Genomic DNA, 13,409 nt, shown 5'->3' with positions numbered 1-13,409 from the left:
CTAGGGTCATTTTAACCACCTCTTATGCCATTCTCCACATCGTAGACCAGCAGAAGAAACACAACATGATGAAATTTAGTGCAGGATTTATGTCTTTTTCCTCAAAATATAATTAAAATCATCTTACTAAAAAGCTATATAGAGAGATTGGTTCAGGATGGTGGCGTAGAAGGAAGTGCTCTCACTCTCTCTTGCGAGAACAAAAGAATCACAACTAATTGCTGAACAATCATCGACAGGAAGATACTGGAACGCACAAAAAAAGACATCCAAAGACAAAGGAGAAGCCACAGTGAGATGGTAGGAGGGGCACAATCACAATAAAATCAAATCCCATAACTGCTGGGTGGGTGACTCACAAACCGGAGAACACTTATACCACAGAAGTCGACCCACTGGAGTGAAGGTTCTCAGCCCCACGTCAGGCTTCCCAACCAGGGGGTCTGGCAACAGGAGGAGGAAATCCTAGAGAATCAGATCAGACTTTGAAGCCTAGAGGGATTTGATTACAGGACTTCGACAGGACTGGGGGAAACAGAGGCTCCACTCTTAGAGGGCACACACAAAGCAGTGTGTGCAACGGGACTCAGGGGAAGGAGCAGTGACCCCATAGGAGACTGAACCAGACCTACCTGCTAGTGTTGGAGGGTCTCCTGCAGAGGCGGGGGGTGGGGGGGTGCTGTGGCTCACTGTGAGGAAAAGGACACTGGCAGCAGAAGTTGTGGGAAGTACTCCTTGGCGTGAGCCCTCCCAGAGTCTGCCACCCCACCAAAGAGCCCAGGTAGGCTCCAGTGTTGGGTCACCTCAGGCCAAACAATCAACAGGGAGGGAAGGCAGCCCCACCCATGAGCAGACAAGCAGATTAAAGTTTTACTGAGCTCTGCCCACCAGAGCAACACCCAGCTCTACCCACCACCAGTCCCTCCCATCAGGAAACTTGCACAAGCCTTGTAGATAGCCTCATCCACCAGAGGGCAGACAGCAGAAGCAAGAAGAACTACAATCCTGCAGCCTGTGGAACAAAAACCACATTCACAGAAAGATAAACAAGATGAAAAGACAGAAGGCTATGTACCAGATCAAGGAACAAGATAAAACCCCAGGAAAACAACTAAATGAAGTGGAGATAGGCAACCTTCCAAAAAAAAATTCAGAATAATGATAGTGAAGATGATGCAGGATCCCGGAAAAAGAATGGAGGCAAAGATTAAGAATATGTAAGAAATGTTTAAAAAAGACCTAGAAGAATTAAAGAATAAACAAACAGAGATGAACAATACAATAACTGAAATGAAAAATACACTAGAAGGAATCAATAGCAGAATAACTGAGGCAGAAGAACGGATAAGTGACCTGGAAGACAGAATGGTGGAATTCACTGCCGTGGAACAGAATAAAGTAAAAATAATGCAAAGAAACGAAGAGAGTCTAAGAGACCTCTGGGACAACATTAAATGCAACAACATTCGCATTATAGGGGTTCCAGAATGAGAAGAGAGAGAGAAACGACCTGAGAAAATATTTGAAGAGATTATAGTCGAAAACTTCCCTAACATGGGAAAGGAAATAGCCAGCCAAGTCCAGGAAGCACAGAGAGTCCCATACAGGATAAACCCAAGGAGAAACACACCAAGACACATAGTAATCAAATTGACAAAAATTATAAAGACAAAGAAAAATTATTGAAAGCAGCAAGGGAAAAACGACAAATAACATACAAGAGAACTCCCATATGGTTAACAGCTGATTTCTCAGCAGAAACTCTACAAGCCAGAAGGGAGTGGCATGACATATTTAAAGTGATGAAAGGGAAGAACCTACAGCCAAGATTACTCTACCCGGCAAGGATCTCATTCAGATTTGACAGAGAAATCAAAAGCTTTACAGACAAGCAAAAGCGAAGAGAATTCAGCACCACCAAACCAGCTCTACAACAAATGCTAAAGGAACTTCTCTAAGTGGGAAACACAAGAGAAGAAGAAGACCTACAAAAACAAACCAATAACAATTAAGAAAATGGTCATAGGAACATACATATTAATAATTACCTTAAACGTGAATGGATTAAATGCTCCAACCAAAAGACACAGGCTCGCTGAATGGATACAAAAACAAGACCCATATATATGCTGTTGACAAGAGACCCACTTCAGACCTAGGGACACATACAGACTGAAAGTGAGGGGATGGAAAAAGATATTCCATGCAAATGGAAATCAAAAGAAAGCTGGAGTAGCAATACTCATATCAGAAAAAATCGACTTTAAAATAAAGAATGTTACAAGAGAAAAGGAAGGACACTACATAATGATCCAGGGATCAATCCAAGAATAAGATATAACAATTATAAATATATATGCACCCAACATAGGAGCACCTCAATACATAAGGCAACTGCTAACAGCTAAAAAAGAGGAAATCGACAGTAACAAAATAATAGTGGGGAACTTTAAGGCCTCAGTTACACCAATGGACAGATCATACAATAGAAAAGTAATAAGGAAACACAAGCTTTAAATGACACAATAGAGCAGAGATATTTAATTGATATTTACAGGACATTCCATCCGAAAACAGCAGATTACACTTTCTTTTCAAGTGCGCAGGGAACATTCTCCAGGATAGATCACATCTTGGGTCACAAGTCAAGCCTCAGTAAATTTAAGAAAATTAAAATCATATCAAGCATCTTTTCTGACCACAACGCTATGAGATTAGAAATGAATTACAGGGAAAGAAACGTAAAAAACACAAACACATGGAGGCTAAACAATACATTACTAAATAACAAAGAGATCACTGAAGAAATCAAAGAGAAAATTAAAAAATACCTAGAGACAAATGACAATGAAAACACGACAATCCAAAACCTACGGGATGCAACAAAAGCAGTTCTAAGAGGGAAGTTTATAGCAATACAAGCCTACCTTGAGAAAGACGAAAAATCTCAAATAAACAATCTAACCTTATGCCTAATGGAGAAAGCAAGAAGAACTACAAAGAGAAAGAAGAACAAACAAAACCCAAAGTTAATAGAAGGAAAGAAACCATAAAGATCAGAGCAGAAACAAATGAAATAGAAACAAAGAAAACAATAGCAAACATCAATAAAACTAAAAGCTGGTTCTTTAAGAAGATAAACAAAATTGATAAGCCATTAGCCACACTCATCAAGAAAAAGAGGGAGAGGATTCAAATCAATAAAATTAGAAATGAAAAAGCAGAAGTTACAACAGACACCGCAGAAATACAAAGCATCCTAAGAGACTACTACCTGCAACTCTATGCCAATAAAATGGACAACCTGGAAGAAATGGACAAATTCTTAGAAAGGTATAACCTTCCAAGACTGAACCAGGAAGAAATAGAAAATATGAACAGACCCATCACAAGTAATGAAATTGAAACTGTGATTAAAAATCTTCCAACAAATAAAAGTCCAGGACCAGATGGCTTCACAGATGAATTGTAAGAAACATTTAGAGAAGAGTTAACACCCATCCTTCTCAAACTCTTCCAAAAAATTGCAGAGGAAGGAACACTCCAAAACTCATTCTATGAGGCCACCATCTCCCTGATACCAAAACCAGACAAAGATACTACAAAAAAAGAAAATTACAGATCAATATCACTGATGAATATAGATGCAAAAATCCTCAACAAAATACTAGCAAACAGAATCCAACAACACATTAAAAGGATCATACACCATGATCAAGTGGGATTTATCCCAGGGATGCAAGGATTCTTCAATATATGCAAATCAATCAATGTGATACACCATACTAACAAGTAGAAGAATAAAAACCGTATGATCATCTCAATAGATGCAGAAAAAGCTTTTGACAAACTTCAACACCCATTTATGATAAAAACTCTCCATAAAGTGGGCATAGAGGGAAACTACCTCAACATAATAAAGGCCATATATGACAAACCCACAGCAAACATCATTCTCAATGGTGAAAAACAAAGCATTTCCTCTAAGATCAGGAATGAGACAAGGATGTCCACTCTCACTGCTATTATTCAACATAGTTTTGGAAGTCCTAGCCACGGTGATCAGAGAAGAAAAAGAAATAAAAGGAATAAAAATTGGAAAAGAAGAAGTAAAACTGTCACTGTTTGCAGATGACATGATACTCTACATAGAGAATCCTAAAGATGCCACCAGAAAACTACTAGAGCTAATCAATGAATTTGGTAAAGCTTCAGGATACAAAATTAATGCACAGAAATCTCTTGCATTCCTATACACTAATGATGAAATATCTGAAAGAGAAATTAAGGAAATACTCCCATTTACCATTGCAACAAAAAGAATAAAATACCTAGGAATAAACCTTCCTAGGGAGACAAAAGACCTGCATGCAGAAAACTATAAGACACTGATGAAAGAAATTAAAGATGATACCAACAGATGGAAAGACATACCATGTTGTTGGATTGGAAGAATCAATATTGTGAAAATGATTATACTACCCAAAGCAATCTACAGAGTCAATGTAATCCCTATCAAATTACCAATGGCATTTTTTTTACAGAACTAGAACAAAAAATCTTAAAATCTGTATGGAGACACAAAAGACCCCAAGTAGCCAAAGCAGTCCTGAGGGAAAAAAATGGAGCTGGAGAAATCAGACTCCCTGACTTCAGACTATACTACAAAGCTACAGTAATCAAGACAATATGGTACTGGCACAAAAACAGAAATATAGATCAATGGAATAGGATAGAAAACCCAGAGATAAACCCACTCACCTATGCTCAACTAATCTATGACAAAGGAGGCAAGGATATACAATGGGGAAAAGACAGTCACTTCAATAAGTGGTGCTGGGAAAACTGGACAGCTACATGTAAAAGAATGAAATTAGAACACTCCCTAACACCATACACAAAAATAAACTCAAAATGGATTAGAGACCTAAATGTAAGACTGGACACTATAAAACTCTTAGAGGAAAACATAGGCAGAACACTCTTTGACATAAATCACAGCAAGATCTTTTTTGATCCACCTCCTCGAGTAACGGAAATAAAACCAAAAATAAAGAAATGGGACCTAATGAAACGTAAAAGCTTTTGCAAAGCAAAGGAAGCTACAAACAAGACAAAAAGGCAACCCTCAGAATGGGAGAAAATATTTGCAAACAAATCAACAGACAAAGGATTAATCTCCAAATTATATAAACAGCTCATGCAGCTCAATATTAAAAAAGCAACCCAATCCAAAACTGGGCAGAAGACCTAAATAGACAGTTCTCCAAAGAAGAGATACAGATGACCAAGAAGCACATGAAAAGCTGCTCAACATCACTAATTATTAGAGAAATGCAAATCAAAACTACAATGAGGTATCACCTCACACCAGTTAGAATGGGCATCATTAGAAAATCTACAAACAACAAATGCTGGCGAGGGTGTGGAGAAAAGGGAACCCTCTTGCACTGTTGGTGGGAATGTAAATTGATACAGCCACTATGGAGAACAGTATGGAGGTTCCTTAAAAAACTAAAAATAGAATTACCATATGACCCAGCAATCCCACTACTGGGCATATACCCAGAGAAAACCATAATTCAAAAAGACACATGCATCCCAATGTTCATTGCAGCACTATTTACAATAGCCAGGTCATGGAAGCAACCTAAATGCCCATCGACAGACGAATGGATAAAGAAGATGTGGTACATATATACAATGGAATATTACTCAGCCATAAAAAGGAGCAAAATTGGGTCATTTGTAGAGACGTGGATGGATCTAGAGACTGTCATACAGAGTGAAGTAAGTCAGAAAGAGAAAAACAAATACCTTATATTAACTCATATATGTGGAACCTAGAAAAATAGTACAGATGCACCAGTTTGCAGGGCAGAAATTGAGACACAGATGTAGAGAACAAACATACGGACTCCAAGGGGGTAAAGGGGGTGGTGGTGGTGGTGGTGGGATGAATTGGGAGATTGGGATTGACATATATACACTAATATGTATAAAATGGATAACTAATAAGAACCTGCTATATAAAAAAATAAATAGAATAAGATTCAAAAAAGAGCTATATATATTATACATATATAATATATATATATCTACTACTGAGAGATAAAAGTAGATCCAGTTCCAGAAACTATTTGGAAAGGAAATCAAAAAGCACATCTCTCTGTCCTTATCATTTCCATTAAGTGGTCACCCAGCCTTGGATCTGGCACATGAATCTTTAGAGGTAACTCGGTTGGTCATAACCATGCCCTGTAACTCTAGTCTGGTGTTAAGTTTTCTGATGGAAACTATAACTGATTCCCTTTGCTCTGTGCTGCCTTGTGAAGTCTGTTTTATTTTTGATGCACTCTATTGCGTTTAATGAAGAACTTCTCATGAGCCAGAATTTGGAAGTGACTGTTTACAGCTGAGTTTTATGAAAATCACAGTCAAGGATTAGAAACAGAAGTAAAATTGGTTGTACCTGTATGGGTAACATACACATAACAGGTTCAACGCTCCAGTTTGCATTCTCACCTTTTGTAACATTTATCAATTAACCCCTACTCACATTTCCTAGCCTCCCAAGATGGTCTCCTGTGTCCCATTGTAGAACATTCTGGAATCAGTGTGGTAAATTTTTCAATATATTACTTTCCTCTTATGCTCTCACTTTATAAAAACTAGGCGAACATTTGTCCTTAAGCTGGGAAATAAAGGATTTTAAGAGGTTGCCACCTACTTCAAGCAAGACTGGAACTTTGGGCTACTGAGAGGGCACCAACCAGGCTCTTATCACCAACCACAGTGGGACCAAGAGAAGGAGGCGGGGGAGGTGAACCCATTTTCTGTGTTCTCAAGGAAGCTTTTAACTTTGCCATTTCCTTTGTAAAAATGAAGTCAGAAGTGCCTTCACTGCCAAACTGTTACTCTTTTATTCTTCCCACCCTGAGTCAAGAGCCAGCCTCCCCGTCAGCAACCTCCGAGGCTGAGGAGTAACCAGGGAAAGCCCAGAGGGTGCAGGAGCCACGCGGGATGATGGAGACGGGCCAACCAGATCAGCGTGTTGGAGCATGAAGGGAGTGAGGGCACAACCTGGGTAACTCCTGGCCACCACGTCTCCTGTTTCAGCCCCGCCAGGCCAGCCTTCTCCCAGATGCCAGGTCTGACGGTAAGAATTGAAGGGGGCATGAGGGTGGCTCATCACCACACGTGACCAGTCCTGGGAAGTCAGGACACAGAGACACCGAGAGCAGGTGCCCAACGTCACTTCCCTTGGTGTCATTTTCTAGAGAGGACAAGAGGGGGTCTACTTCCAGCTGGAGGAGAGGACTGATGGCATGATTTTCTGTACTGGATTCTAGCAGTTTGATTTGTAAACAGGAGAAAACTTTAATTCTGACTTGGGGGTGGGGTGGGGTACAGCTGGAAATGGTTTAGATTCACATGCTTGCTGGGACTGGGCAGAAATAATTGCAAGGATAAAGGCCAACTCAGGAAGAGCAGCAGGTAGGTCCAGACCCCCAGGCACAGGTTTTAACAGGAAGTTGACCGCTTACAGCTCCCGCCCTAGCCTTTCAGCATCACACAGTGGTGACAGGCGCTAACTCCATCACTCGGGTCCTTGCCTGAAGGACACTCCTGTCCTGAGGATGCTGCACATACTTCTTGATTCAAACTCAGTGCCCGATTGGCAGGTCAGGGAGCCCAACTCAGGCATCTTTATACTCACTCAATATGATGCTAAATGAAGCAACCCATGGAGCTGGAATTAATTCACGACAATAAGTTCTTACATGTTTAAACTATACAAAGTGTTTTCTCTTACCCCTAGTTCCTGAGAAGATAGTCTTAAACCTGTTTTAAAACTGTAATATACCCAGAATCACAAGAGGTTTTTAAAAAACCAGTTCTTTAAGATATGTAAAGGAGACCCTATTAATGCAGTGAATTATGAGAAATAAAATCTGTGACAGTATCATGCAGCCTCTTCATCAGTGTTCATTAGCCATGACTTTACCTTTGATGTCCAGTAACTTCATGTACAGAGCTTTCCATTTATAAAAGTGGACAGAATATCTCTGTTAAAAATATCACAGCAGCAATGCCTACAGGGTTCTCAAACAACTATGAAAAAATAAGAAATCTAGATACATGTGTAATGTTTACAGATGCTAACTATCCGGTTATTTGGAAATATCTAGATAGTTGCAGCACGCTGACTCAGCCAGGGGATTATCTGAAGAAATGCCACGCGGATTACTGCCTTTGTGAAAGCATTGTGTGGTTACAGCTGAGGTTCAAACTACTACTATCAACCATAAACAACAAAGGTTAAGTGTGAATAAACACATCCCCTGGCGAAGTCGGTATGTTTGATTAATTAGCAAGCCTACTTTCCTCTAGAGAATGTCAACATCTGCTGTCGGGCCATACTAACATTCCCTGGGTAACCCTTTCGTTTCTTCCTCGAGGTTACTGGGTTCTTTGAAAGCTATTTCGCCTGTTGGTGTTAGTAAGCTGCTGTCCATGTTAGCAACGAAGGGTCACTTACGCATTTAGCTCACACCTAGCATGTGGCACTGAGAGTACTGTATTAAAGGTCAGATTTTTATACCAACTGCCTTTTTTAGCAAATAGCAAGAGCAACGTGAAGGGCATTTTATATACAACAAACCTCTCCGTTCTACCCAACAGCTGAAAGTAACTCTGCCAATCAAGAGGCATGCTGGATGCTAGCGGTACCTTGGAGACGGCCAGTTCCTTCGATTTAGACTCAAACAGGTGCTCCAGCTTGGAAGTGTCCACCTTAATAGGTTCCAGTTTCGACCACAGGAATTCTCTGCAGCGGCCGTTGTTCTTACACGGCCACTCAAAAGGCCGCACTTCATTCCAGAACAGACGGATGGTCTTCTTTTTCTTGGTGAATGCTGGCTGACCCCTGGGTACCTGGGGCCACCCTAAGCCCTGAGGAGCACTGAATACTGGAGGAGGAGCCAATAAATTACCGGGGACTGGAGGGGGAGGCACGCCGTCCAGCAGGGGCGGAGGGGGAGGGGGCGGCAAACCTAGAAAGGTGGGCGGGGGAGGGGGAGGCGGCCCCGGGGCCTCCCTGTGACCCAGGTCCACGTCCAGGACGTCGATGTCGTCCTCCTCCCCCAGGTCAGTGAAATCCATGTCTTGGATTCTGAGCTCCCGCGGATTGGCCATGAGCTGGTCCCAGATGTAGTCAGATTCTGTCTTGGGCTGTGCCGACACCTTCTCCGTGACCTTGTCATCGGGCTCGGCGTCAGGGGAGATGGACCCTCTCCCTAGGTCCCCGCTGTTGAATTTCTCAGCAAAGGCTTTCACGCTGCCCCGATTGTCCAGACAGCCAACGTCCACCCTCCTGACGCTCTCATCCTGGGCCAGAGAGTTGGCCTGCAGGGTGGATATCCGGCTGGCCAGGCTGGCTACGGCCTCCGCCCCCTGTGCAGTCCTCGTGGTCTCGCCCTCCCCCTGCTCCTCATCATCCGTGGGCTTTCTGTTATGGGCATACAGCATGTCCAGCATGAACCGTTTGCTGGTAAGGATGTCGCCACACTGCTCATTTACACCGGCATCCTGAATACCTGCAGACCACAAACCTGAAAAGTTCACAGGAAAAAAAAAAAAATGAGAACGTGGCATGGGCCTCAATACTATGAGAAAAGCAACTAGGCAACATGTGGACATTGCACACAGAGGGATTCAGGAAGGCACACAAATAAAGCAATTGGAGAGGAAGGTGGTCATGCCTGACAAGATGCTCTTGATCAGAAAGAGACGCTACATCAAAGAGCCAATGACCCACTCTAGGACCCAAGATTCTTGTAGGTATGACACTGCTTGTGGCTCTGGCCTAGGCTCATGGGAACAATTTTCTGCACCTTTCCTGCCCACCCGTGACAGCTGGTCAGGACCCACCCAGGGTCACTAAGGGGCTTCTGCCCTACACACAGGGAGGCAAGGAAATGCTCCCTCACCCATGGCAGATGTTGGAAAGGCTGTAGAGTTATCCCCCTTTCTCCTCCTACTCCACCTCTGCACCAGGGCAGCCAAAGTGTCTGGAGAAATGCACAGACCGTGCCATTGGTCACACTTTAAGTTCATGGCCACCAGTCTTCAGGTGATGCTGCCTGGCGGTCCCATCCTTGACCTCTCCTAGATGACTTTTCACACACCTCCACTCTCCTCTAGCGTCCCCCACCCATCTCATCCTCTGCAAGCATGGCCCTGTTTCCTGTTTCAAAAACTTAACAGACAAAGTCAGAGATCTTCCAGGGCCTCCATTCTGCCTCCACCCACCCACCTGCACCTGAACCCTGACCATGGCCTCTGTCCTGTGACACTGACAAACCGTCCTCTTAGCGGGGGTCAACCGCTCCACTCGTGCATTTGGAAGCCACTCCAGCAATTCTCCATCCCGCCTCTCCCATGCTACCCCCTCTAGGCCTTCCTACTGGCATGTAAACATGGTATAATTTTACCCATTAAACAAAAACAGAAAACCTCACTTGATTCCACTTATCCCTCCACCTATAATCCAAATTTTCTCCTTTCTTTTAAAGGAAAGCTGCTTATAAGAGTTGTTTTGCTATCTCCAATTTCTTTCTTATTCTCTCTTGAACCCAGTCTAGTGAAGTTTTTGCTCCCTTTCAAAGATGCTCCTTTCCGGGTGACCGATGACCTTCCTGTTGCACTAGACGCAGCTGTCGCCCCCTCATCCTTGACTTATGTCCTTCACTTGGCCTCCCAGACATTGCACTCACTTGCTTTGCTTCCTTCTTTTTGGCTGCTCCTTCTCAGTCTCCTGGGTTGGTTCCTCCTCGTCTTTAACATTTAAGTGTCCCTGGACCTCTTCTCTCCATCTACACTCACCTTCTTAGTCATCATCTCAATCAGTCTCAGGGCTTTAAATACCACCTTCTGCCCTCACTCCCATCCACTCACTGAAACTGCTTCTCCTGCAGTCATTTCCTACCTCAGACACGGCTACTTCACCCATCTTGCTGCCAATTCCAAAAGCCTCAGAGTCATCCTTGACTTTTATCCTGTTCTTTCACCCCACACAGCAGGGCATCCTGTTAGCTAAATCTTCATGTTACATCCGGAATCCAACCACTTTTCTCGTCACCACTCCTGCCACGACCCCGGTCCAAACCAGCATGGTTTCTTGCCGGCGGTATTGCAGGGGAGCCCCTAGCTGGTCTCAGCTTCCACTCTTGTCCCTCTGCAGTCAGTTCTCAACACCACAGCCACGTGATGTGTTACAATGTCCGATCGTATCTCTCTGCTTAAAGTCTTCTAATAGTGCCACATTTCACTGAGACAAAAAGCCAATGACCTGGCAATGTTCCCAAGCCATGTGTGATCCCACCTTAATTTTCTTTCCTCTCCTACCACCACCTCTACCACTGCCACCGCCCCAGATATACACACATGAACCTCTTCAGCTACAGCAGCTCCTTGACATTCCTAGAACTCACCAGGCGTGAGGTGATCCAGCCTCAGGATTTTTGCCCCTCCTGGGACAAACCCAGGTAATCACACAATTTGCTTCTCAACTTCCTTTAGGTCTTTGCTCAAATAGTATCTTCCCAGTGAAATCTTCCCCGATCACCTTATTTAAAATTGTGCAAACCTCCCTCTCCCCCACAGTTTCATCCTTTCCTGCTTTATTTTCTACCCAAGCACTTCTTACTGTCTAATCTTCCACACATTTCCCTTTTTGATTTTACTGTTGCCTTTGCCCCATCACTGGAATGATTATCATTACTTGCTAAGCTGTGTTCCTCCTTGAAATGTAAACTCTACAAGAGCAGGGATTTGGGTTTGTTTTGTTCCCTGTTGTATCCTCAGCACCTAGGATGAATGAATGAATGAATGGTCACCAATGTTATCCCTCTGAATTTGCTTCCTAAGGGCCAGCAGGGCTGTGCAGTGGGCATTTCAGGATGTGAATTCCATCAGATATCTAGGGCCTGTGTGGATACTTGTTTGGGGAGGGGGCAGAAGACCTAGGTCATGGACGTGAACATCAGGAGCTTTCTTTCTACCAAAGAAGAGCCAGATCAAACAGGCTGGGGGAGGACACTGGTCTCTCCCACATAGCTGTGCCTTCATCTTGAGGAGGTATTTACTGGGGAAGCACAGAGGCCCCCTGGTGCTTCATTTTTTCCTGTGTAGCTTTGTCCTCTATGTTCTTCTCAACAGTGGCCTAAGCTCACCAAGCGACCAACACCAGAACAAGGAGCTCTTAAGCCCTCTTGTAGGTTGGTTTCACAAACAAAATACACTTAGGCGATAACCACCATCAAAGAGAGAGGAGGTGGCATTTGAGGACACGATGGAAAAACTTCTACAGCTGGTCAGACAGTCCAGTAAATAGGGAGACTGCTTTGATGCCAGGAGGCTGCGGCAGATAAAGTGGCTGAGTCTCTCTGAACAGACTGCCTCACTCTCTCCATTTATTGGGAAATGTTGGCAGTTTCTTATTTTGGCAACAGGGAAAAGAGCATAATCAGGTAACATTTTAAATGCTGGTTTTCTCGTTTACGTTCTTCATTCATTTAGGTCTTTTTAAAATCATTATGTAGGGTGCTTCTTTGTCCCTACTAATTTCCTTTGCTCTGAAGTCTACTTTATCTGATATTTATATAGACACTCCAGCTTTTCTCTGATTAATGTTGGCATGATATCTTTTCCCAACTTTTAACTTTCCATCTGCCTATGTCATTACGTTTGAAATGAGTGCTGTATATGATAGCATGTAGTTGGGTTGTGTTTTTATACACTCAGCAAATCTCTGCCTTTTAATTGATATGTTAGGGCTTAAGTCTGCTGTTTCATTTGTTTTGTTTGATCTCTTTGTTTCAGTGTCTGTTTCTCCTTTCTTGGTCTTGGGTGGATTACTTGAACATTTTTTAGAATTTCAACATGATTCATTTAGAGTGTTTTTGAGTACATGGTTTCATGTAATTTTCTTAGTGGTTGCTCTAGGTATTACAATATATACACTAAATTATTTAGTCTATTGGTATTGATGTTTTACTACTTTGAAGTGTAGAAACCTTACTTCCATTTCGATCCCATTACCCTCCCACTTATAAAAATACAATTGTCTTAAGTACTTCCTCTACATATATTGAACACCATATATCAAATGTAATTTTTGCTTCCACCATCAAATACGATTTAAGAAGCTCATGAGTAAAAAGACAGTATTTTTTAATTTACGCTTATTTTTACCCATTCTGTTGTTCTTTTCTTTCTGGAGTCCCAAGCCTTCTTCTGTCATCATTTCCTTTCTGTTCGGAGAACTTCCTTTAGCCATTCTTCAAGGGTAGGTCTGCTAGTGACAAATTCCCCTAGTTTTTCTTTAACTGAGAATGTCTTTATTT

General features: G+C 42.6%; 1 protein-coding gene across 11 annotated transcripts in view; it reads right to left on the bottom strand.

Annotated features, from left to right (window-relative positions):
* FHOD3 (formin homology 2 domain containing 3) overlaps window positions 1-13,409 on the bottom strand; it is a 505,109-nt gene that overhangs the window by 63,584 nt on the left and 428,116 nt on the right. For all 11 annotated transcript variants that reach the window (XM_059895637.1, XM_059895638.1, XM_059895639.1 and 8 more), the window contains one exon: window positions 8,734-9,614. In XM_059895637.1, coding sequence (XP_059751620.1) covers window positions 8,734-9,614 — 881 coding nt within the window. The remainder of the gene's footprint in view (window positions 1-8,733; window positions 9,615-13,409) is intronic.

The sequence above is a fragment of the Balaenoptera ricei genome, chromosome 14, assembly GCF_028023285.1.
Source record: "Balaenoptera ricei isolate mBalRic1 chromosome 14, mBalRic1.hap2, whole genome shotgun sequence".
Lineage (NCBI taxonomy): Eukaryota > Metazoa > Chordata > Mammalia > Artiodactyla > Balaenopteridae > Balaenoptera > Balaenoptera ricei.
This window is presented reverse-complemented; position numbering and strand designations above follow the sequence as displayed.